This window comes from Carya illinoinensis, chromosome 13 (genome assembly GCF_018687715.1).
Source record: "Carya illinoinensis cultivar Pawnee chromosome 13, C.illinoinensisPawnee_v1, whole genome shotgun sequence".
NCBI lineage: Eukaryota > Viridiplantae > Streptophyta > Magnoliopsida > Fagales > Juglandaceae > Carya > Carya illinoinensis.
The window spans coordinates 1,913,164-1,938,729 of NC_056764.1; the positions used below are offsets into that span (position 1 = coordinate 1,913,164).

At 36.5% G+C, this 25,566-nt stretch overlaps 4 protein-coding genes and 1 long non-coding RNA gene across 7 annotated transcripts; 3 read left to right on the top strand and 2 right to left on the bottom strand.

Annotated features, from left to right (window-relative positions):
- The first annotated feature begins 361 nt into the window (after positions 1 to 361).
- Positions 362 to 9,855, top strand: LOC122291294 (putative ABC transporter C family member 15). The gene is made up of 11 exons (XM_043098966.1): positions 362 to 644; positions 2,821 to 5,180; positions 5,324 to 5,410; positions 5,854 to 6,504; positions 6,966 to 7,130; positions 7,479 to 7,773; positions 8,043 to 8,257; positions 8,468 to 8,773; positions 8,982 to 9,045; positions 9,139 to 9,378; positions 9,458 to 9,855. The coding sequence occupies exons 1-11, from the start codon at positions 614 to 616 to the stop codon at positions 9,583 to 9,585; spliced, it is 4,542 nt and encodes a 1,513-aa protein (XP_042954900.1). The 5' UTR covers positions 362 to 613; the 3' UTR covers positions 9,586 to 9,855.
- Positions 6,744 to 9,552, bottom strand: LOC122291295. Its single transcript, XR_006236586.1, has 2 exons — positions 9,413 to 9,552; positions 6,744 to 9,255 (listed from the first exon to the last, which is right to left on the bottom strand). It is a non-coding gene; the product is annotated as an uncharacterized LOC122291295 (long non-coding RNA).
- Positions 9,856 to 10,795: 940 nt separating the features above from the next.
- On the top strand, positions 10,796 to 13,982 carry LOC122291579 (protein BUNDLE SHEATH DEFECTIVE 2, chloroplastic). 3 transcript variants are annotated; one of them, XM_043099366.1, is made up of 5 exons: positions 10,796 to 11,033; positions 12,385 to 12,481; positions 13,384 to 13,438; positions 13,531 to 13,747; positions 13,888 to 13,982. In XM_043099366.1, the coding sequence occupies exons 1-4, from the start codon at positions 10,896 to 10,898 to the stop codon at positions 13,718 to 13,720; spliced, it is 480 nt and encodes a 159-aa protein (XP_042955300.1). In that variant the 5' UTR covers positions 10,796 to 10,895; the 3' UTR covers positions 13,721 to 13,747; positions 13,888 to 13,982. The 3 variants fall into 3 exon arrangements, with proteins under 3 accessions (XP_042955300.1, XP_042955299.1, XP_042955301.1); XM_043099365.1 differs by having other exon boundaries at positions 10,798 to 11,033; positions 13,531 to 13,982; XM_043099367.1 differs by having other exon boundaries at positions 10,889 to 11,092; positions 13,531 to 13,982.
- Positions 13,983 to 14,738: 756 nt separating this feature from the next.
- Positions 14,739 to 18,065, top strand: LOC122291577 (WD-40 repeat-containing protein MSI1). The gene is made up of 6 exons (XM_043099363.1): positions 14,739 to 15,329; positions 15,627 to 15,953; positions 16,136 to 16,288; positions 17,068 to 17,192; positions 17,348 to 17,443; positions 17,561 to 18,065. The coding sequence occupies exons 1-6, from the start codon at positions 14,985 to 14,987 to the stop codon at positions 17,784 to 17,786; spliced, it is 1,272 nt and encodes a 423-aa protein (XP_042955297.1). The 5' UTR covers positions 14,739 to 14,984; the 3' UTR covers positions 17,787 to 18,065.
- A 375-nt stretch (positions 18,066 to 18,440) lies between these two features.
- On the bottom strand, positions 18,441 to 24,149 carry LOC122291578 (ent-kaurenoic acid oxidase 1-like). Its single transcript, XM_043099364.1, has 8 exons — positions 23,590 to 24,149; positions 20,077 to 20,554; positions 19,713 to 19,979; positions 19,467 to 19,556; positions 19,275 to 19,353; positions 19,030 to 19,136; positions 18,814 to 18,935; positions 18,441 to 18,693 (listed from the first exon to the last, which is right to left on the bottom strand). Exons 1-8 carry the CDS (start codon positions 23,820 to 23,822, stop codon positions 18,597 to 18,599), a joined length of 1,473 nt encoding a protein of 490 aa, XP_042955298.1. The 5' UTR covers positions 23,823 to 24,149; the 3' UTR covers positions 18,441 to 18,596.
- Positions 24,150 to 25,566: the final 1,417 nt, after the last annotated feature.

Here is a 25,566-nt window from a genome sequence, read left to right on the forward strand (position 1 = left end):
GAGTCAAGCATGAAAAAGTTCTTTTTTAATTATATGGGTTTTTAATTTCTATTACTTTTCTCATTTTCTTTTTAATTTAAGTTTTTTTTTTTCTTTACCTTGTTTTAAGAGTAATGCAGGTACAAATCAACTTAAATGTACAAACTTTTTGTTAAAAAAAAAAAAAACTTTAAAACCAAAAGATTGATGTTTTTCTAAACTTTAAAATGATTTTGTATGGAGGGACTTAATTAAAAGTTTTTTTAAAAGCAAAAGATTGATTGTGCAAATTTTGAAAACTCTGAGGGTTTTTGAAGTAAACAAAGTCAAATAGAGGGATTAATTTTGTAATTAATCCATAATATAAAACGAATTCCTAGTATACAGGTATGCTTTGTGGTGTCGGAGTTTCAGAGTTGTTCTCTCTCTCTACCACCGCTCCCACCCCTTACCATGAATGGCCAAACTAATAGGATCTCTCAAACTCTCTGAAACTTGCTCTCGAAGCTCTCTCATGTATTAGTCCGAGATCCTGATATCGTTCAATATACATATAAATTCCATCAGCAGCTACGTACGTACAAGGAAGAGTACTGAAGCTCTAAGCTATCTGCAGGAGAGGCCAGATTTAAGCATGGTCTGGGAGGACATGCTCGCTTTACCACGTAAGTTCTAGCCACTCCCAAGCTGGGATTGTTCCCTGCAACAAAACAAAACACCCACAAATATTTAAGAGAGAATATAAACTGCTTAATTTGTAAAGAAACCTTAGCAGATTAACCCGTACGTAATGATGTTTAGTGCTGTTATGATTGAAGCAGTTCCACTGTCCTGAAAATGTGAAACAAAGATTAGTTTTTGTTGTTTTAGTTTCAGATTATTGACTGATATATATATATATATATATGCATACACACATTAACCTGACAACCTTATTCTTATGCTCTCTCTCTCTCTCTCTCTCTCTCTCTCTCTCTCTCTCTCTCTGTGTGTGTTAAGTTCTTGATTCATAGTTTGATCATTTGAATACGATTCTGGTTCTTGAACTTAATTCGTGTTGTCAAGTGCTTTTAAGTTTCAGTCATGAACTTCAATTTAGCATTTAAAAGCATAAGTAATTATCTGAATGCTATATGCGGATTATGATAACTCTCAATGCGATAAATATTCATGATGTTCTCAAACAGACGTACGTACATTGAAGACCACAATGTTATCTTTAAAAAAAGAAAAAGAAAAAAAAAAAAAAAAGAGACCACAATGTTATCTATTGTTTTACTTGTTCCATTATTTTTCTGATATTAATTAAAAAATTTTGTTAAATATAAATAAAGTGGTGTATTATTTTATCTATCAATATTAATTTTTTTATATTTAAAATTTAAATTAATATTATTTTTAATAAAGTTTATTTTTTAATCAATTATATTAAATTAATATATAATTATATTTACAATTAAATTTTTCTTTAATTAAAATTCATCACTCTGCGTTGGCGTAATCATGGAATATAAGACAATGATATCATTATTGAAAATGTTAAAAGGATAGAATCAATAGCTTAGAGACAAAACAAAACCCAACGCTCGCTTCGAGGACCAAAAGTAATATTTTTAATACTCAAGAGCTACACGCCAAAGTGTCTCGAATCGGTGCAAACTATGCTAAGCTAGTGCTGATGGCTGCTCCACCATCATTCTCCATTAAAACCACCTAACTACATAGATGGCGACACTTTTGCTAGCGGTGGATAAATATTCCTATGCACTAATTAATTTGTTAGCTAGCTAGATCTTCAAAGTAAATCAAAATTAAATTTCGATACTTATATTTTAGATATATATATATATTGTCTGTTTCCTAAGTAGTCATTGCATAAACTATATATATATATTTAAAGGTATGTAAATTAGGTAGGCTTTTCTAAGTCTTTTTTAATTCTAAATATTATTGATTGGAGTAAATACATTGCTGAGTAGTTTCTTATGCACAAAGATTATTATTTTTTCAATAATTCAGTACTACTGATCTGGAGCCATGCTTGCATGTTTAGAAACTGTACGTGGCATCTGATTGGACGAATAGGTATTTTCACATGGAGTCATCTTTATAATCAGCCTAGAATAAAGAGGTCGATCGTCATTTCAAAACCAACATTGTTTGATTGCGGTGGAGAAGGATGGCTAATTGAATACTTGCTTCAAGCAAAAAAGAAAAGAAAAAATTAGTGGGGGCGGAGCCGGAAAGTACCCAGAAAAATAAGTATTACAGGACAATAGACTTTTCTAGTTTTCTGTATTCTTTAGCCGACGTAGGATTCGTCTTAATTTCTTTTTTGATTTCTTGAACAAAGAGGATGGAGTTGGATTCAATCCATCGAGAGGACAAAAAGACAATCGATAGATAGATATAGAGAGTGGCTTTCGAATGGTAATAAAAAAGTAACGAGAAAGTTATAAATAGCAGTTGAATAGTAGATTAATAGTTAAAAAAACAGTAAATAGTAACGAGGTAGTTGAGGTGAGCATAACCAAACATAGTAAAAAAACTGTAAATAGTAACGAGGTAGTTGAGGTTATCTTAACCAAACATGGCCTAAGACGCATGATCTTCAATTTACCAAACTACCTTTGGGATCGAGAACATGAAGACTTTACCATCGAGAAAATACCCTTCTTCAGTAACGAAAGGATGTCAGTTTCGAGGAAAATAGAAAGAAATACTAAATCCCACGTTGTGTCTTGAATGCATTAATAATCTTTGCTGGGAATGAACAATCTTTGATTATTCTACTTTTGTTTGATATTACTAATAATCTCAAATGCATTTGATGTTTGACAGAAGAGAGGATTCGTCAATTTCGGACAGCATGGGCACCGCAGCTGGATTCACCCTGCTTGTGGGAGTATGTCAGCATAGCTGTCCAACTCGGGTTCTCTGCAATTTTCTTACTACATCTTGCACAAAAACTTGCATGCCTAATTTTCAAACGCGAAACAAAGGATGCGGATAGAAACATTAATGACAAATATCCCACCAGGATAAAACTAAGCATTGCCTATAAGGTTGCTATGATTTGTTCCAGTTTGCTACTGGGGACTCATTTCTTAATGCTACTGGTGCTGCTTAGTGGTAGTGGAACCCGTTGCAATTCCAAGGCTTGGGCTTTTTCATCGGAGATTTCGCTAGCGCTATCATGTGTGATCTCGCTGGTTGCTGTATACATAACACCAAATAAAAGGAACATTAAGTTCCCATGGATTCTAAGAGCATGGTGGCTGTGCAGCTTCCTGTTGTCCATCGTCTGCACAGCTCTTGATACCCATTTTAGAATAATAAACCATGTCAAACTTGGAATACGAGATTTTGCAGACATCCTAGGTGTGCTAGCGTCGATGTGTCTCTTGGGCATTTCAATCCGAGGAAAGACAGGCTTCATCTTCATTCTCACCAGTGGCATTTCTGAGCCACTTCTCAATGGATCAAAACCTGATAAACTTTCGGAACACAAAAGGGAATCTATATACGGGAAAGCCACTCTTATCCAACTGGTTACCTTTTCTTGGCTCAATCCACTCTTTGCAGTAGGGTTTAAGAAACCCCTCGAACAGGATGAAATTCCAGACGTTGATATAAGGGACTCTGCAGGGTTCCTCTCCTGCTCGTTCAACGAGAGTCTAGAGCAGGTTAAGGTGAGAGATGGAACTACAAACCCATCCATCTACAAGGCAATTTATTTGTTTATTAGGAAGAAAGCAGCAATCAACGCATTCTTTGCAGTGGTAAGTGCCGGAGCATCGTATGTTGGTCCATACCTGATTGATGACTTTGTGAACTTCTTATCAGAGAAGAGCACCCAGAGTTTAAAGAGTGGCTACCTTCTTGCACTAGCATTTTTAGGAGCAAAAATGGTTGAGACAATAGCACAGAGGCAATGGATTTTTGGGGCACGCCAACTCGGCCTTCGCCTTAGAGCTGCCCTAATATCTCGCATTTATAAAAAGGGCCTACTCCTGTCAAGCCGATCCCGCCAAAGCCATACGAGTGGAGAGATCATCAACTATATGAGTGTAGATATCCAAAGAATTACAGACTTCATGTGGTACTTAAACATAGTATGGATGCTGCCTATACAGATTTCTTTGGCAATCTACATTCTACATACAAATCTAGGCTTGGGTTCATTGGGTGCCTTATCTGCAACTTTTACAGTTATGGCTTGCAATATACCAATTACAAGAGTCCAGAAGAGATACCAGACTACGATCATGGAAGCCAAAGATAGTAGGATGAAAGCCACTTCAGAAGTTCTTCGAAACATGAAGACTCTTAAACTCCAGGCATGGGATGGTCAGTTCCTTCAAATGTTAGAAGAATTGAGGAAAATAGAGTACAATTGGTTATGGAAGTCACTGAGACTGGCAGCATTGACAGCTTTTATCTTTTGGGGATCACCCACATTTATCTCTATAATAACTTTTGGAACATGTATTCTTCTGGGGATTGAACTCACAGCTGGGAGAGTCTTGGCTGCTCTGGCCACCTTCCGAATGCTACAAGATCCAATATTCAGTTTGCCTGACTTGCTCAATGTAGTTGCACAGGGAAAAGTCTCTGCGGACAGAATTACTTCCTACCTCCAGGAAGAAGAAATTCAAAATGACGCCATCGAGTATGTTCCAAAAGACCAAACTGAGTTTAGCATCCAGGTCGAAAATGGGAAATTCAGCTGGGATCCTGAGTCGAGCAACCCAACTCTTGAAGGGATACAGTTAAATGTGAAGAGGGGAATGAAGGTGGCAATATGCGGCACTGTGGGATCAGGGAAGTCTAGCCTGCTCTCAAGCATTCTTGGAGAGATACAAAAGCTGTCAGGGACAGTGAAGATCAGCGGCACCAAGGCTTATGTGCCTCAATCTCCATGGATACTGACAGGAAACGTCAGGGAGAATATTCTCTTCGGGAATCAATATGACAGTACTAGGTATGACAAAACAGTTAAAGCATGCGCTTTGCAAAAGGACTTTGAACTTTTCTCCTGTGGTGACCAAACAGAGATTGGAGAAAGGGGGATAAATATGAGTGGAGGACAGAAGCAAAGGATACAGATTGCTCGTGCAGTTTACCAGGATGCTGATATATATCTACTTGATGACCCTTTCAGTGCCGTTGATGCTCATACAGGCACCCAAATCTTTGAGGTTAGTAGACCATGTTAGCAGCTGTCATATGACAATGCCAGTTGATTTGGCCCTATAACTATACAGCTAATCAAATATCCTAGTTTGAAGCAACAATGCAATTGAATTTAGTATTTGGTTATTAATTCATATACATTCTACAGGAATGCCTCATGGGGATTCTCAAAGAAAAAACTATACTTTTTGTTACCCACCAAGTTGAGTTTCTTCCAGCAGCAGACCTTATTCTGGTAAATTTCTTATTCCATTCTTTAGTCATTTAAGAAGATGAAAGAATAGAACATCATAGTTTCGACTGTTTGAAAAAAGAGATCCTAGAGCAAAGGTTAAAAAAAAAAAAAAAAAAACATAGAAAAGGATGCCAGGAAAAGAAGCAAATGTTCTGATTCTAGAATTATTTCACTTTTTGAGAAGTCTGCCAATAGTCAGGAACAAGAAGGGTGTATGGTTGATTTTATTTTTGATGTACATATAATTCACAAGAAATTTACCTTTGCAGTTCCAAATTTTGAATAATTTGCATTGCTATCAGGAACAAGAAGGGTGTATTGTTAATTTTATCTTTTATGTACATATAATTTACAAGAAATTTACCTTTGCAGTTCCAAATTTTGAATAATTTGCAATGCTATTGATTGTGGTTCATTAGACTGCATTTGACAAATTTCAACAGGTGATGCAAAATGGGAGAATAGTACAAGCTGGACATTTCGAAGAACTTTTAAAGCAACAAATAGGGTTTGAAGTTTTAGTTGGTGCTCATAGTGAAGCTTTACAGTCAATCCTTACAGTTGAGAACTCAAGCAGAACACCTCCATGTCCAACAGCTGATGATGAATCCAACACAGATTCAACTTTAAATGGAGACCTTCTGCACACACAACATGACTCAGAGCATAATCTCTCTCTAGAAATAAGAGAAAAAGGAGGTAAATTGGTGCAAGATGAGGAAAGAGAGAAAGGAAGTATTGGAAAAGAAGTTTACTGGTCTTACTTGACAACCGTGAAAAGTGGAACCCTAGTTCCATTCATCCTTTTGGCACAGTCATCATTCCAAGTATTACAGATAGCAAGTAATTATTGGATGGCATGGGCTTCTCCCACCACAAGTGCGACTCAACCAAAATTGTCGATGAACTTCATATTGCTTGTTTATGTAATACTTTCTGTGGGAAGTTCACTTTGTGTGCTGGTGCGAGCCACGCTAGTGGCATTAGCAGGACTTTGGACTTCACAAAAGCTTTTCATGAAAATGCTTAATAGTGTACTCCGGGCACCAATGGCATTTTTTGATTCAACCCCATTTGGAAGAATTTTGAATCGGGTAACTTTTACTTTAATGTTGATTTCAATTGAATGTAGATATTAGTATTACCTATGGTATTAGAATGGTTGAATTTATTCAATTAGTAAATTTACTATCATTTTCTTCTTGAAAAAGTATTACTAGGACGTTAAAAGAATAACTAAAGCAATAAGGGGGGAAAAAGAAGAGATAGAGGTAAAGGGAAAGTTGCAGCTACATTTATTGTTAGTCAGTAACTTTTGCAATACCCAGCAAAAAAAAAAAAAACAAAGTGATTTTTGCAATTAAAATTTTGTAAGGGTTATATACAACAAGTTTTTGCTTTCAAGAGAGAGCATACTAAAGAGGAAAGTTCTTGCTTCCTCACCTTGTAAGCTGGTAAATAACAAAAAAACCTACTAGTCACAGCCTACACATTGTATAATTCCAAAACAATATAATTCAAGAAGACTGACAGCCTTAAGTTACATTACTTGCAGGCATCTACTGATCAGAGTGTGCTGGACTTGGAATTGGCAGGAAGAGTAGGTTGGTGTGCTTTCTCAATAATACAACTTCTAGGAACTATTGCAGTGATGTCACAAGTGGCATGGGAAGTATTTGTCATCTTCATTCCAGTAACGGCAATCTGCATATGGTACCAAGTAAGAGTCTTTCTTTCATATTCTAGACGTACCAGAGATGATTACTTCATATATGGGAACAATGATGAGGGGAAAAAAACTTGACTTCTAAACCAATCTGAATATTCATCATGTTTATTAACGAGAACTATGCTGCCAGCAGGGAAAAAGAATTAGAATGATGAATGATAAAAACAGCCATAAAAAATGTCTTGAAAACTTATAATCAACTATTGTTCCATTTTTACACTACGTAAAGAAATTCAGAGTTTCTAAATAGCTTTGGATGACCTCTATCTCTCTACCCCCTCCCTGAGCCCTGGTTGGCCCCTGTTGATTCTGATCAATGGTTAATTGTGATTATTTCAGCAATATTACATACCAACAGCGAGAGAACTGGCCCGCTTAACAGGTATTGAACGAGCACCAATCCTCCATCACTTTGCCGAATCACTAGCAGGAGCTGCAACAATCCGTGCTTTTGATCAAGAAAATCGCTTCTTTGGTGGAAACCTTGATCTTGTTGACAACCACTCAAGGCCATGGTTTCACAATGTGTCAGCAATGGAATGGCTTTCTTTCAGATTGAATTTGCTATCTAACTTTGTGTTTGCCTTCTCATTGGTTTTACTAGTCACACTCCCCGAAGGAATTATTAATCCAAGTAAGTATCAGTAATCTTTCTAGAAACTATCTACAGCAAATCTTCCCTTGAATGTAAATTTATTAAAAATCATTTGCTATCTTAGACTTGGGGTTTGAAAATTTCCGAGAGAAGGATAAATTAGGATAGATACCTCCATAACAAGAAGGCATTGGAGTAGACGCTTAACCAATGGGTTGCCCCTTTTCATGCAAGTAATAGTTTATTCAGAAGATATTGAAATAAGAGAATCTAGTGAGAAAACTTACCTGGAATTGGGCTTTTAACAGGTATTGCAGGGTTGGCAGTAACATACGGGATCAATTTGAATGTTTTGCAAGCTTCAGTCATATGGAACATATGCAATGCAGAAAACAAGATGATATCTGTAGAAAGAATCCTTCAGTACTCGAACATAACAAGTGAAGCACCTCTCGTGATTGAAGAGAGCAGACCACCAAACAACTGGCCAGAGGTTGGAACAATTTGCTTCAAAAATTTGCAGGTAAGCCTTTATGGCAAAGTTAAAACCATGACAAAAAAAGTTCAAAATCTTCAACACCAAATATTTTTTTATGATCCATCCATCATAAACAAAACTCCAAGAAGTAACAACATAGTAGTTTGACAAATCTGACAAAAGAAATTCTCAACCTATCCTCCTAAGTTTGCCTTGCATTTACTGACGCATGGCATTGACTTGACTGCCTTGCAGATTCGTTACGCTGAACATCTTCCATCTGTCCTAAAAAACATTAACTGCACATTTCCTGGAAGGAAGAAAGTTGGTGTTGTAGGAAGGACAGGGAGTGGGAAATCAACCCTCATACAAGCAATTTTCAGGATTGTTGAACCCAGAGAGGGCAGCATCATTATCGACAACGTAGACATTTGCAAGATAGGCCTTCATGACTTAAGATCAAGACTTAGCATCATACCGCAGGACCCAGCAATGTTTGAGGGAACAATTAGAGCAAACCTAGATCCTCTAAAGCAATATTCTGACTATGAGATATGGGAGGTAATATTTCTATCCTATGAATTGAACTAAGAATCCACAACATCTTTCAAGGGGTGGCATATTACGCCGAAAGAGTAACACTCAAAACTTTCGATATTAAGTTTCATAATGATCATTTGTAATATCTAAATATAAATATACTCAAGAAAAGAGTCTTCGTTATCAATGTTTCCATCTTGTACACTGAAATAACTTCCAAACTTTTCAGGCTCTAAACAAATGTCAGCTAGGTCATCTCGTGCGTGATAAGGAAGAGAAGCTGGATTCTACAGGTCAGGTTCATCAAGATGAACCATGGAAACAGTTGATTGTATGCATTTGAAAAATAGAAAATTACCATAACAAACATGCCTGCTTCTTAACAGTGGTCGAAAACGGAGAAAATTGGAGCGTGGGCCAAAGACAGTTATTCTGTCTTGGAAGAGCCTTGCTGAAAAAGAGTAGCATTCTGGTATTGGATGAAGCAACAGCCTCCGTTGATTCTGCAACCGATGGAGTGATACAGAAGATCATTAGTGAAGAGTTCAAAGATCGAACGGTTGTCACTATAGCTCATAGAATCCACACGGTTATAGATAGCGATCTTGTTTTGGTTCTCAGCGAAGGCAAGTATACATATAATTCTTCACTAAAACATACCAAGAACATATTGAATCAGAGACTAAAGAACTTGTGTTTGAACAGGAAGAATTGCAGAATTTGACACGCCAATAAAGCTCCTAAAACGGTCAGATTCTTTCTTCTCTAAACTCATACAGGAGTACTCCTCAAGATCACAAGGTTTCACCAGCTTAGCAAACATGCATAATTAGCTCCCGCTTCAAAGAATATCTGGGTATCAATCAAATTCGGTGGAGTAACAGAGATCATACCTTCAGAGAAAATGGTTGATTGTTCTCACGACGGTGACTTGGGGAAGAGGAATCGACTACCTTAGGTGCAGTAATTCGATTAGGTAAATGGCAAAAGAGGGGACACCAGCCCCAGGAGCGAAGACATTGTAGTTTATTTTCAAGTGCTGCATTTCCAAGACCATATGCTTACAAGAAAAAATAAAGGGCGTCCCCCAATCCTTGCGAAAATTATAATTATCCATCCAATAACCAGTAACGAATTAAGCAGCATTATTTAATGATTGTTTATGCTAATAAAGGGTACCCATAATAAAAAGCTGACATTCGATCACAAAACAACATTTTGTATCCAAAGTGTACAGCCTATGTGCATCTTTCAAACATCCTTTAGATCGAATCAATGGCTATTGGTGAGAGCTATCGACGATGTCATCCGGGTTGTCGGCGACTTTAATGGATTGGGCTGGACGAGACTCTGGAACTAGGCTCAACAATGTTTGATGGGGGGCGGGAGAACTGGAGATGAAGGCTCGATATAGGGAAGAGGGAGGGGCTTAACTTGACATGGCAAAGTTCTACAATCAGTTCGTGAGATGTATTTTCCTAATACAATTCACTTAATAGAAAACCGAAGACCCCTAATAACTAATGATAAAGATTAATAAAGGAATTTTTGCAATGGATACATCTTATTAAAAATTGATAAAGACAGATTTTTGCTTTGTCAAAAAACAAAAAAGAGGAGATATCAGTTTGTAACTCCTTTGCTTTCATAATTTTTATAAGACAAGGATTGTATTGTATTCACAAGGTTAATCAAGCATTTAGATTAATCTAATTATTTGTATTAAACAAGTTAACCTTAGTTGAAATGCGTAATATTTAGAAAAATATATTTTAATCACAAATAAATCTTATAAAAATAAATATATAAATTTATATGATTTTATATGATATATTAGATTATAAAATAGATTTAACGTATTATATAAAGTCATGTTAATTTATAAATTTATTTTTATGAAGTCTTTTTGTGATTATAATATTTTTATGTTAAACTATATTTAAATTTGATTAATTTATTAAAAGATTATAATTGAGCCATATAATTGCGTTTGTATATGACAACGGTCCCTCGCTTTTGCTGATATTTCTCTGGGGTACAACCGTACAAGAACATAGATAAACGACTTTGTCGTTTCATAAACTTTAGATAATCAGGACAACTCAGTCCATGGCCGCCGTGTTTCGAAGTCGGCATTCTTAGAATGGCATTGAGAACGTCGAGCTTACTGACAGTCGTCCAATTTGAGGCTGAAAATTCCAACGGTGCACCTGCTCCACGGATTCCGAGCCCCTTGCCCCGTCTCTCCTTCCCTAAGCCCTGTTGGGTCGTCAGGACGGAGGCAAGTTCACTTCATCTCTCCTATCCCCTGTTTGGTTGCCGATGAAATTGGTGGGAAAGGCAAGAATTTTCTTTCTTTGCTTATAAAGGACGTTTTTCTAGGTATAAGAACTTTCTTTTAAGTATATGGTTCATCCCTATAAAAAAAAATTTAAAAAAAAATCAAAATAATCGTTCGTTGAAGTGTGAATTTTAGTTGGGTAAATTTATTTGAATTTCAAGTTCCTCTTTCTTTCTCACATTTTCTCAGAAGCCAAATGGAACTTCAGTTTTGTCTAATTGCTAGTTACTGTATGCAAAGATAGAGTTTGAAGTTTGTATCGAACTTTAGATTGCTTGAGCTTATGTAGTTTTGTTGTTATTCCCACTTTGGGTGGAACTATAGCTTTGTAAGCAATAAAAGTGTAATTGAATTGCCTCGTTGGTTTTCGTAGATGAGGTGAGATGAGAAGAAAGGTAAATAAAATATTGTTTGAATATATTTTTTTAATATTATTTTTTTTTGAAATTTTAAAATGTTAAATTATTTATTTTATTTTATGTAGGAATTAGTAAAAGTTGTATAGATGATATGAGATGAGATGAGTTGAAAAGAGTTGTGAAAACAAACGAGGCTGACTCATAGCTCAAAGTGTGTTATAAAATCTACAGCACTTTTTTCCTTTTAGTGCAAATTGCTTTCATTAAGATAAGGCCATTTGTGTTCGTTGAAGCCTTCTAACCTGATTATGATATATCTTTGTTGGATTTGAATATTATTTCCCATGTTGCCAGTGAGAAGCTATGCACCTCATTTCATGTTGGAGAATCCCTGTATTCTTATACCACTTTTTTTTCTAGCGATATATGAAAAATGCAATTTTTGGGTTTCTTCTGGTCACCCTTTTAACTGTTGAATTTCATAACCACATTATCTACCACCCCTGCAGTCACCACTTTTTAATATGTTGAAGTGGTAATGATATCTGACTGTTAACATATTCACCGAAATCCAAACCCAAACGTGGAAATCCTATCCTTACTTGCCAAATTCATGAAAAAAGGATTGCCCTTGCACAGGGAACTAGCCACAGACAGATCCATCTATTTTGCACTGGTATTTTTGGGAGTATCGAACTTCAAGCCATCCAGGCAATTCTCCCAAAAGAGTGCTTATCCAAGCCCGAAACTCTCTGAAGTTTTTCTTTCTTGATAGTTTATGAGTAGGAATGTATCTGATGAGGTTTAAGCCTAAGCTTATGTTTCTCAATTAGGATGAGATATGTGAAAGATAAAATATGTTGTCTAACTTGCAAATGAACTTCTTTTAGAGCCCCTTTCATTATTTCTTTTATGCCTCTTTGTTTTTCCAGTCAAATGTTAGGAAAGAAGTAAGAAAGAAGCCAGATCCACCTTGTGTAGTCTGTAAAGGGAGTGGAAGGACTGATTGCCATCATTGTCGTGGAAGGGGTATCTCTCTCTCCCTCTCTCTTTTCCCCTCTCCTTGGTGCACACACATACGTGCACATTAGTTCCATAACTTCCATTGTATGGCTATTTTTTTTGTCAAACATTAATCCATCTTTTTTCCTTTCAATGACGACAATTTTCTTTTTTAGTATTTCAATAATTGCCTTCTCTGATTTTAGTTTGGCATAAGAAGTGCTGATTTGGCTCATCCAATCTTGCTAGGGTGTGTCTGAACAGTATGTTCAGCTTCCACTTTTTTCTGTCAAAGTGTGTGAATTTTGGGAACCTAAATTCTCTTAGCACAACAAGCAACTTGAGTTTTTCTAAATCTTAACTTGCACCAAGTCAGGTCACAAGTGTGCCATCAAGCTTTTATTTCCCAACTGTAGATATATTGAAAAATAATTTTGAACTCAACTTCTTTTTTCTTCAAAATATCCAAATTTGCTAAGTAGCATGAAGTCTCATAAACTTTTCAGGTTAAAGGAAAAGGAGAAATTATATTTTTTACCTGCAAACTACCACTTATTTTTCACTTTGCACCCTAAACATTAAAATATAGGTTGTTTCTAGTAAATATCATAACTTTTTTTGTAGGGTGGTAGCATGTGGGTGAAATTAGGTCGTGGGTTCAAAACTTAGCAGGTGTTTGTAACTTATCATTTGCACAAAAAAAGGCTGAGCTATATTTTATTTCCTCAAGTGTAGACATGTTATCAAGTTTGTCCCTGTAGCTCTAGTTGAATTGCAGATTGTTGTTAACGTTGTGTTTTTATCAAACTCCATTGAGTGATAGTTGTTAGGTTTCATAAGCAGCACGTGACATGAAAACGAAGTCAAACTTTTTTGTTCTTTCTTTATTCCTTCTGCCACTAATTTTATTCTCAGCTTGAATACCATAGGAAGGACGAACTCTGTGCATTTAGCAATGCTTCCTAAGGGCGAGTGGCCAAAATGGTGACATATCGAACTCTTTCTTTTTTAGTGCACTCAATGATTATTTCATCCAATTTTGGCCTTCCATCAACTTCCTTGAATCACCATTGTAGGTGCAGGACTTGTGGTGGAAGTGGTCTCAGCTACTGCTCTCGCTGCGTTGGGACTGGGGAGTATAGGTATATAATGGGCTTCCATTTCATGAAGATGGATGTCAATCACACCCAAGATCAGAAAAAGTATGAGGTCCAAGGTGACCGAGAACGCTGTAGCGATGCAGATTTACTTCTAAATGAAGAATAATCAAATTCAATGATGGCTTAAAACTAGGTTTTGTTCCAACTCTTCTTTCCAAAATGCAGTTCATTTTAAAGCATGTAAAACTAGCGTTTGTAATGGTGAGACATCAAAACAATAAAACTATGCAGCCAATTTGTCAAACTAACCATGTAGCTATTTTTTAATCCCAGGATTCAGGAAGCATGTATTTGCAACTAGATCGCCATAGGAAAACGTCGTACAATGTGGTTAAATTCCTGTTGATACGATCATAGTTTGAGAACCATCTGCTCTCTCTCTCTCTCTCTCTCTCTCTCTCTCTCTAACACATACAAGGGAATGCAATGTTACTCTGCAGTGACCAGTTGAGCACAATATGAAACCATGAAAATACAGAATTTTGTGGATGTCGTATAGCTGAATCATTGTTTCTTGCTCTGATGGCGATTATGCGGCTTGCTTTATTATTTCTCAATTACTGCTGACAAATTGCACGTTGCAAATTGCCCCTAATTGGTTTTTTTTTTTTTTTAATTAAAAAAAGAAGGTTGCTTGCCCGTAATTCTTACATGTCAATCAACAAATTGTCAATTTTTCCAAAAAATAAGGGATATGTTCTAAAAGAAAAATATTTCTAAAAACTGTTTTCAAGAACAAAATCACTCTATATTTGAACTAAATATTTGATTAAAAATATTTCTAAAAATAAATTTTGTACACTTCGTTTGAAAAAATGGATTTCACAAATAAGAAGTGATATTTTTCACAAAAATTTTAAATATTTTTGCACACTTTTTTTTAAATCGAGTTTACAATCGAGAAGTGAGATTTTTCTCATGAACTTTAAATTTATCCTTTTTTTTTTTAAAATGAGTTTACTAAATTTATATACTTCTGCTGTTTTGCAACTGATTTTTTTTTTCTTTTTTCTTTTTTTAAGTTGCAACTCATTTCTCCTTGTGTATGTAAAAATAATAATATTCATTTTTTTTGTCATTTTAACTAAAAGAATAATATTTATAACAGTGAACAACTACACATGTTTTTGGTAATTTCACGTTTGGATCTCACCCTTCTTAGTTCTTCCAATCCCCGACCCAAAGTTCTGAACTTTTCCGGTGGTAACATTTCCCGCTGCGAATCAGCTCCAGCCTCTAGGGTTTCACTTCTCAGTCAGTGCCCCAGTCGGGGTGGGAACATTCTTGAAAACTCCTCACAAAGAGAAAAACCCGAGAAGGAAAAGAGAACTTCCAATTCGGACGGCAGCAGCAGCTGGAGGAGGAGGAACATGGGAAAAGACGAGGAAGAGATGAGAGGGGAGATCGAGGAGAGGCTCATAAACGAGGAGTACAAGATCTGGAAGAAGAACACCCCCTTCCTCTACGATCTGGTCATTACCCACGCCCTCGAGTGGCCTTCTCTCACCGTCGAGTGGCTTCCGGACCGAGAGGAGCCCCCCGGCAAGGACTATTCGGTCCAGAAGATGATCCTCGGCACCCACACCTCCGAAAACGAGCCCAATTACCTTATGCTCGCCCAGGTCCAGCTCCCCCTCGAGGACGCGGAGAACGACGCCCGCCACTACGATGACGACCGCGCCGATGTCGGTGGGTTCGGCTGCGCCAATGGCAAGGTTCGTATTTTTCTTTCCCTCACTTCTTTAGCAAACTTTGTTGTCTGTTTGGTGGCTGAGAAAGTGTTTTATCACTTGTGTTGTTTTTCTGCATTCTAGAAAACTGTTATATGTTATAATAAAAATCCAATTTTTCTCCTTTCTTTTTGGTTGAAATTTAATGCCCAAAATGAAAGTTGCTACGACAAATTTCGCATGGTACAAGCTACCAATGCGTTTTATTCGTAATTATCTATATATTCTTCTGAATCGGTTTATTTTGTTAAGCTCGTTAATGTTTGAATTATTTTCTTGCAGGTGCAAATAATCCAGCAAATAAATCACGATGGAGAGGTTAATCGTGCTCGCTATATGCCTCAAAACCCGTTTATTATCGCCACTAAGACAGTTAGTGCTGAAGTCTATGTTTTTGATTATAGCAAACACCCATCTAAGCCTCCTCTAGATGGGGCGTGTAGTCCTGACTTAAGGTTGAGGGGCCACAACACTGAAGGATATGGCTTATCCTGGAGTAAGTTTAAAAAGGGCCATTTACTGAGCGGCTCTGATGATGCTCAGATATGTTTGTGGGATATTAATGCAACTCCTAAGAACAAAAGCCTCGACGCCACACAAATTTTTAAGGTGCATTTCACTTTTATGCTAGTTTTTCTTCAGATAATCTAGCTAGCGAAGCATACGTGCACCTTTTTTTTTTATAAAATAGCATTCAGTTATAGACCATTTTATAGTTAATTAAACATTCTCATAAAAATTTAACTGCCACTCCGATCTAATTTGCATTTTGGTAACATTTCCAATATTAGGTTCATGAAGGTGTTGTAGAAGATGTAGCTTGGCATCTGAGGCACGAATACTTATTTGGTTCCGTTGGTGATGATCAGCACCTGCTTATATGGGATCTCCGGACTCCATCGGTTAGCAAGCCTGTCCAATCCGTCATCGCTCATCAAAGTGAGGTAGGTGTTAATTCCATCTCTCTCTGGCACATGCATATGGGCAAATTGCTGTAGATGGTCTAAGTTTCTACACACTAGTTTACTATATTCCGGTGCTTCAAAGGCAAAACTGTGCCCCAGAAGATAGCAATATCAAAATGTCAGACATGGGTAGGTGACAAATGGGCGTATCATGTATGAGTAGGCTACATTAGGATTTTTTTTTTTTTTTATAAGTATATATATTTAGACATATATAAGCAGAAGCATGCATTGTTGATGTGATTAAGTCATTCTATGCGAAGGTCAAAACTTAAGTGTAGATCCATTACCTACCAGGCTACCTTACATAAATTTGAAGTATTCTTGGGACAACCATTTTTCCAGTCATCATTACTTGGATTTTATTTTTATTGCCCTTACTGTGCATAGAAATCCTGCCTGGTCAATGATATCTTTCTTGGTGCTGTGGATGATATGGAGAGTAGGAGAAGGTAATGCAAACTAGCGAGAGAAAACCTAATTCTCTTCATCCATGTCCTGCATTATTAATCTGTGTGATGGTGAAACTTTCTTTTATTTTTTTGGATGACATTGTTAATATTAGTTATTCCTCAATCCAGGTACACTTATCCCTCCTTTGTGCTTTTGATGCTTTCAGTGCTGAAAGACTGATATTTTGTCATGCTCAACTTATCCTTGGCTGTTGTCCAGAGAATATTTTTTGTTATCGATAAAAATATATATATTTTCTTTTTGGGTCTTTGAAAGTTTCTTCTTTTTTCATGTCATTGTGTCAGGTAAACTGCTTAGCTTTCAATCCCTCTAATGAATGGGTTGTTGCAACGGGGTCTACTGATAAAACCGTAAAGTTGTTTGATCTACGTAAGATCAGCACTGCGCTCCACACCTTTGATTGTCACAAGTAAGAATTCTCGTCTGGATTTGATAGAAATCTCTATATCATTTTTGCTTGAACTGTTTTTGATGTTTTTAGCACCTCTGGGTGTACTTGGTCATGTGTGGCTAATATCTCAAATCCGTTTTTTTTTTTTTTTTTTATGCTTTGATGTACAATAGGGAGGAAGTTTTCCAAGTTGGTTGGAATCCAAAAAATGAGACTATATTAGCTTCTTGTTGCCTTGGTAGGAGACTCATGGTGTGGGATCTTAGCAGGTATTTGCCAGACGAACTACCCAGTTTTTGTAAATAAGAACAAAGATATTGCCTATGAAATTGATCCTGTATAACCTACCCAATCTTTTCATTCTTCTTGGCATTCCTTTTTTGCAGGATTGATGAAGAACAAACGCCAGAGGACGCCGAAGATGGACCGCCAGAGTTACTCTTTATTCATGGTGGTCACACGAGTAAAATATCTGATTTTTCTTGGAACCCGTGTGAAGATTGGGTTATTGCTAGCGTAGCTGAGGATAACATACTTCAAATCTGGCAGATGGCAGAGAACATCTACCATGATGAAGATGATTTACCAGAAGAAACGACAAAGGCTGCTTAGTGTAATTTTATAGTGTTTTGGCATAGACAAGTAGCCGTAAAAAAGAATTATAGAAGGTGCAACTAGGTGTTTTCCATAGTTATTTGTATTTGTTTTCCAGTGTCCTCCTTGCGTCTCTGCAAGCTTTTGTGCTTGTGTTACTGACTCTTGTTACATTCACTCACGCACAGTTCCCATAATTATATCTGGAACTCTTTAGTTTATTTCAGATTTCACCAGTGGAGCTTCACACAGAATGTAGCCTCAAATCAGTGAATGTTAATCGAAGTTATCTGTAAATGTTTAAGGCTTTGTGGTTTATAGTTTCTTTAGTCTATGGGCACGTTTGAATGATTCTTTGCTAATAACGGCCTCAAAGCATGTTTGAATGATTCTTCCAGTTGATGTCAGACATTTTTCACACCCTGGCAGGAAGATTGCAGACAATATCTTGCTTTGCTCGAGAATTTGATAATTTCAAATGCTTGTGTTCGTATGGTAATGATATCATTTGATCTTACAAGAATCATTTGCTGTAGCCTAACAGCAATGCCATGAGAATGCTACGTACGTAGCCATGAAGTACGGTATGCATGGATGGGTTTTTTTCTTGATTCCCCTTCTGTCAAAGGAATTGGATGGAACCTAAGATCTGGTATCCAAAACACCACGATATAGCCTGTTAAAACTCTCATACCATTAGCATCAAGCTGGGACTTGAGGACAAAGATAGACTCGAAACAAAAATAAAATCTCTCTCGATTAAAATAACAAGAATATGCTGTTTTATTGTTGCTTCCACTTAAATCACTTTCTTTCTTCTTCTACAGATTAAGTGGAACACTTCTTGATTCTCGCCAAGCAATTATCAGTTGGCCTTGTGTGTGGTAAGTACCTCACTGGGCAGCCGGGGTTAAGCCGTTCCATCCTGTTGCACCAAGATTTGAACAAAAAAACAAAAATAGTACATATTAATTTGAAATGTTCTTGACATAGAAATCTCTGAGTAGCATAAAAGAAGAAGAAAAAAGGTTACAAGATAACTCACTGATAATGAAGGAGAAAATAGTGAAGGAAAATAGAGATCTCCAGCTTAGCAAGATCATTTCCAGGGCACAACCTGCTTCCTGCTCCAAAGGGAAGGAAGGTTCCTGCTTTGGGTGTAAAACCCTGCCCACAGGATAAAACAAATCGGCAAACTAATATCAGCAAAGACTTAAGCATATGTATCATGCAAGATGCAAAAGAAGTTGTTTTTACTCACATCCCATCTGGAAGGATTGAATTCCTTTGGATTCACGTAAATTTCAGGATCCAGGTGAACACTTCTGAACCAGACTAGGACTTTCCAACCTTTGGGAATGGTGTAACCTGAAAAGAACGAGTAGTTCTTGTTAAACATGTTTTTCCAGTTAAAACATCTAAATACGCATCTCTCTCTCTAAACCATCATAGCTTAGCCATATACGAGAAGTAAAAAGGAAGGAAAAATCCTGAGCATAGACTGACCTCCTATATTGACATCCATTTTCGCTTCTCGGAAAACCGTCAGCGAAAACGTTATCACACGAAGTGTTTCGTCGATCACCTACAATTATAAAATTATAAGGTGAAAAAGAGAGGAACAAAAAAAGTTATGCCAAATTGAGTTAGTGCAGGAAGCCGGCGAAGATGAATGTTAGCACATGGGTGTTAATGTACCTTTGACAGATACTCCATTTCTCGAAATTCTTTTAGCGTCAACCCTATCTGCGTTGGTGGCCTCTTTCTGACTATTTCCTCTTGCTCTGCCTGCAGTTGTTCGGAAACAGGATTCAATCACGTAAAGAACCACAAAAATTGAGACTCAACGAGTAAACGTGTGGCCAAGGTGGTCTGCATGTTCAAGGACTGACTTCAAGAACCAGATGTTAATGCTATTGATCAGCAATTGTTAAGTTTCAGTACCTTAGCTTTTTGAAGATATTCTGGGTGCTGTTCTAGGAAAATGGCAGCCCACATTGCAGTGTGTCCTGAAGACTCGTGACCTGCATTCAAGTACATCAACAGAACATCTATGATTTCTTCGTCGGTCAATTTCCTACCGTTTTCATCTTCCGCATCTAGCAAAGCATCCATCATATCTTTCTTCGCCGGCAAGACAACAGACTTCTTCCTTAGATTTCTTCTTTCATCAACGATAGATTGAAATGTAGCCACAAGATTCTTTCGAGCCTGAAATAATGATTATCAATTGTAATGTTTTTGGAGCCCTCGTGATCCTTTTTGGATTGATTTTCAACCCTTAAAAATGCAGCTATTACTCACTCACCTTGAGTGCTTTATGGTAAGCAAATCCTGGAAGATTAATTCCCATAGCTCTAACACCATAATTAAGTGTTGTATATTCCCTCTCCAAAGCCTCCATCACCGGCTCACTCTCTGAGCTAAGAAAAATGTGCATAATTATCCTAAAAGTAAGCTTCCGAAGCTCAGTTAGAAACTCAATTTCTCCCATTGTCGTCCACTTGTTCAAGGAAGATACGACATTTTCTTCGATATATTTAGCATACATGGACAATGCCTCGTTACCATTGACAGGAGCAGCTGTTAACCGCCGAAGACGCTTGTGTTCTTCGTAAGAAATCCCGATGAATGACTTCCTGCCAATGAGTTGCATGGTGGATCGAGGCCAGCCGGGCTTAAAGCAATCATCATCTGTCAAAACTCTTCTGCATGTTTCAGGTGCCGTAACTATGACACTTGGGCTCCCAAACATGAAGGCCTTGTATATCCCCGTGCGTCCAAATCTGCAGTTTTGTTACAAAAATACGTGGTTACTTATATCATGTACACCATTTATTTATTTTTGAACTTGAACATCTTAGGATGAACAAATAAAATGAGTCGAACAATATTCATTATTTATTTAATTTTATTCAAAATATTTATACGTACAATAATAAATAGTAATTTATGTACGTCTTTTGGATTAAGGTCCTATAAAATTCTTGTCCGAGCTTAATGTTGCACCTCAAACCTGTTCAAGAATCACATAAGACGATATAGAGATAATATTAAATGGTTCGGCAACTTGCCTACGTCCATTAGATCCAAATTCAATATGTTTGTATGAGATTAGAAACACTCAAAGTTTTCTCACATCTACTATCTCTGATTTTGCCCTCTGTTCTGGATTTCCCCAAAACCTATATTTCACCCACAGTCTTTTGCTTTGTTCGCTCACCTCAGTGAGGATCCCTTACGTTTTGCCTCTTCCTGATTGCTCACCTTAGTGAGCATGATTTTAATTTTCAACCAATGACCTCATTTTATAAGAGAAGCCATAGGGGACAAACACCCACAACTCTTGACCAAGAGGAAGATTCCAATAGTTTCTTTCGGTGCAGCAATTATGGTCAATGTTTGCTGCTAGAGAATTGGGGTGTCATAATATAGACAAGGGATTTTCGGTGGGTGGGTGACTACACATAAGGAGGTGATTGCATATAGGCATGCATACTTGGGGGGATTCCAACACTTAAGTGGATCTTCTAATTTAGTCCCTCCCTCCCACTTACTTGTACGATAATGATACACCTAATTACAATTACAAAGACCCAAGTTAAAGGGATTCAAATTTTGGTGCACAGTGTCCACAAGCATGCTGCTAAAAGGTGGGGCATAAAGAAATCTTCTAATCACATCTATCCATCTGAAACCCATAAAAAAAATATCAACCAATAATTCAAATTCAAATGGTTCCATTATGAGGGGCCAAATTCACCACCATCGGGCCTAAGTGCATGGCATCATCATCCAGGGTCCCATTAACATATCAAGAAGGATATAGATATAAATACAAAATAAGAGTAAAGTGAGGTTGAACTTTGAAGAAAGAAAATGAACCATTCTTTTTTCAGTTTACATGATATCCTTTTTCAGATCGTTTTAACTCTAGCTTGTTTAAGTGCTCAATTGACTCGTCCAATGCTCAATTGAGCACTAAAAACCAGTCAAGAGTGCAAAACTCTTTACTAGTTTGGCAGTAGTTGCTACTTATATATTGTTTTTATGTTGGGTTTACTTTTTCAATATGTCAATGATGCATTATATTTTCATATATCTTGTTGAATGGACAAACCATGATAGAAAAAGTCTCTTGACTTTATGATTCTATCAACTATATTATTTGTTTTTCCACTCTGAAATAGTATACCTGTTGACATTAAAAGAAAGGGAATCTTCTTTCTTTTCTTTTCTTTTCTTTCCTCTCTTATTTCTAGTGTTGCATGGAAAAAAAAAAAAAAGTTGTTTTGCTATTATTATTATTATTATTATTTTGTTTTATTTTATTTATTATTATTCAGAGAAAGTTAAGTTACCACACCCACCTAGAACTTCTGGCCAAAAACATCGAGAGCTTCCCCAATTGATGGGATATACGAATCAATTGAAGAGTTTATATCACTTCAAAAGAAATAATAATATTCTATGGAATCACATAGAGAAACCCCATTTTGCCACACAAGCAGTCAGAGAAAAAAACAAAATAAATAAATAAATAAATAAATAAAGCGGTAAGCAAATATAACAACAAATCACATGATTTTACAGATAGTAAAACAAAAAATAAATTAATTATCAAAGAATTAAATAAAGATAAAAGTAAAATGATTTTTCTTTTGGACAAGAAAGCAGTAAAGATTCTAACGGGGCAGAGGATGGATATTTCTAAAATTAATCTGATTCTCAACCACTAAATAAAAGCTAAAGAATGCTCTTCCCCAGTTTGTCCAAGCTCCCAAATTTCAATAAATATTATTCTAATAAAGGACGCATTGCAAGTGATGTATGAGAATATTGTAAGAAATTAGATCAAATCAATCATCGGAGTAAAATAATGCATAAATTATCAAAATTAAAAAAAATTAAAAAAAATCAAATATTATTAATAAATTATCCAAAATATATTTTTTTAAACATATATTTGAAGCTTATTTTGATGACATCAGCATTTAAAATGTGACAAATCTTAATTAATTGTATAAATATTTAATCTTATAAATATGATCATATTTTTTAAAAGAGTAATATTATTCTTCGTGAAAATATAGCATGAAAAACGTACTTTTGATCCTAAAATGTGTAGTTTTGAAGAAAATCTTTGGTTTATGTGAAAGGCCGCATTACAAGAAGAAGCTGTGCTCATCGGTGAGACAGAGCCACATGATGAAGCGGACCTCGGACGTCCTAAAGCTGATCGCTGCGAAAGGCAGCGGTTTTGATTTGACGGCCCAAAACCAAAACTTTGTCTTTTTGCATGCAAACGGACGGTGAAATTTGGAGCGTTTCGTCACGGATGATGGCTCTGCGCCGCATCATAGACTGATCCACGTCTTTAGAATTTGGAATTTATTTTTTTAATTTTAAAAGGGGAAAAAAAAAAAAAAAAAAACACCTGCGTTTAAGAGACAGTGAAAATGACAAAAATGGACCAGCTCTCCTCCACTCAGGGTGGGACGATTTGTTTTGGTGACTCCGTACGTACTCGCTCGCTACGCTACACACGAGACGACACGCAGTGCACACAGAAGGGGTAATTTGGTAAATAACTAGAAAATGCCAAACTAGTTACATCCGTTAAAATCACGAAAAGGCCCTTGTAAGTTTCCGGTTCTGAACACTTCTATGGATGTCACTGTAGCCTAGAGTTGGAACAATCCTTTGAACTCCCCATCGGCCTAAGCTTGCTCTGCTATCTTTAGCGCATACATACATACATACATATATATATATATGTAGAGAGAGAGAGAGAGAGAGAGAGAAGTGTTGGAAGAGTGACCTGGAAACAAAGGTGGAGATGAAGGAATCAGGATCGTTGGACTTGAAAGCTCGGAGGAAGGACCACATGTTGCCCAGAAAAGGCCAACCCAAATCACCTGGAGGAAGAGAGTACTGCTTTTCTCCCAATCGTCTTTCATGGAGCCACCAATTTGTGTTCTTGAGCAGCCATTTCAGAGCTACCCGAGCCCCCAATATGCACAACACCACGGTCCAGATGATACCCAACTCCATTAATATTAAGCGCAAGCAACCGCCCCCGTCTTTTGTTCTCGATTATATATCTCTCACAATATTACCGCAGATTTTCTGACCACTGTCATTCTATATCCCCCGCAACTTTATATGTATAATATATACTCTGCAACTAATTAATGTTAAGAGAGACAGACTAAAGAACCGAGTCTGTGAGAGAGAGAGAGAGAGAGAGAGAGAGGGTTAAGAAGTAAGAACATTAGTAGCTTAGGAGTAGAAAGGAGGGTTTGTGAATATGTCTTGGTATTTATAAGAGGGCTTGAATGGGGATAGAGAGAGAACTGGCCGGCATTTATCTGTGTTTTTTTGTCGCGTTGCAAATCGTTGTGAATCTCTAAAGCATATATATTGCAAGTCTCTCTGTTTTCTCTGTGCGCGCTAAGTGCTCATAATTTGATATATTTTTGTGCTGTCGTTATTCTAAAACCCATGTCCTCCTCACATACCAGGACAAACTGTTTTTTCAGACACGGCAAGGACACTTGCATTAACTAAAGCAAATATATCCATCTACTACTCTTTTTCCTGTCTCTGTTTTCTCACTCTGCCTTGCACCTATTTCATTGCAAACCATGAGAATTAGGTACCTCATCAGTTGCATCGAGGACCTCTCAATTTTGGTGAGTACTGGAAAATATTGTGTGCATCTGAAATAATATGTGACATCTGACAACCAAAAGGGATGCTTAATACTACCATGCCAACATAAACCAAGGTGCTCATGAGAAACTTCCAAAATAAAATAAAAAAATAAATCATTTTATTGAGAGATATCTTTACCCTCTTTCCTTTATTACAAATCAGGCCAAACTTGAACAATCATGCGATGGTAATGTTCTGTGTACTCAGGGGGTCATTAGCCATTCAAGGAAGAATTCTGCATAAAATTCACAACTTTGTGACCAAAATCTTTTGACTGTCCACACTGTTTAACAGGCATAAATTAGTCATGAAAATTCTTAAAGGAAAACTTTCTATATTAAGTAATAGATAAATGCTTTCCTTATAAAGAGATTCTATCAAAATAAACTCACAATCTAACATAATTTGATATAGTATATTAGGTTATAAAATTATTTATTATAAAATAAATATATTATATTATATAAATTCATATCAATTTATAAATTCTTTACTAATATGATAAGTCAAATCATATAAATGTCATCTCACCTTATAAAAAGATTATTCACTTTAATATCTAGGTATGACTAATATTTTACATTAATTGATCGAGTCAAATCATACCAGTTGAGATAGGATGGCAATGTGTCATGGCTATATGATTTACACGTAAAGGAACCATTTCTATATATGAAAAGGCTTTTGTATGGTGCCATCCTTGTCATTTACTGTTGTTGCAATACATTTTTACATTGAGTTCCATTAACTCAAATATCTTCCAAATGTTTCCCTTTGAGTAATGGACTTACTTAGCTTTTAGCTTTTGAGAGGTTTCAATGGTTTAGGAATTACAATGGGTGGAGCTAGCTAGGAATCTTTGGTTGGGCCAAGGGGACCGGAAGCTTTGTTTTGTTCAAAAATAACAAAAACTAAAAACAAAATTTTTTCAATTCACACAAGAATTGAAACTTTCTAAATAAATGCTCTCCAAATATCGAATAAAATTGATTAGAACGGCTGACAGATGATCAATAGTTAAACGACTGGCAGGTAATTATAGTTGAATCTGTAACAATTAATACTTTAAAACAAATGATTA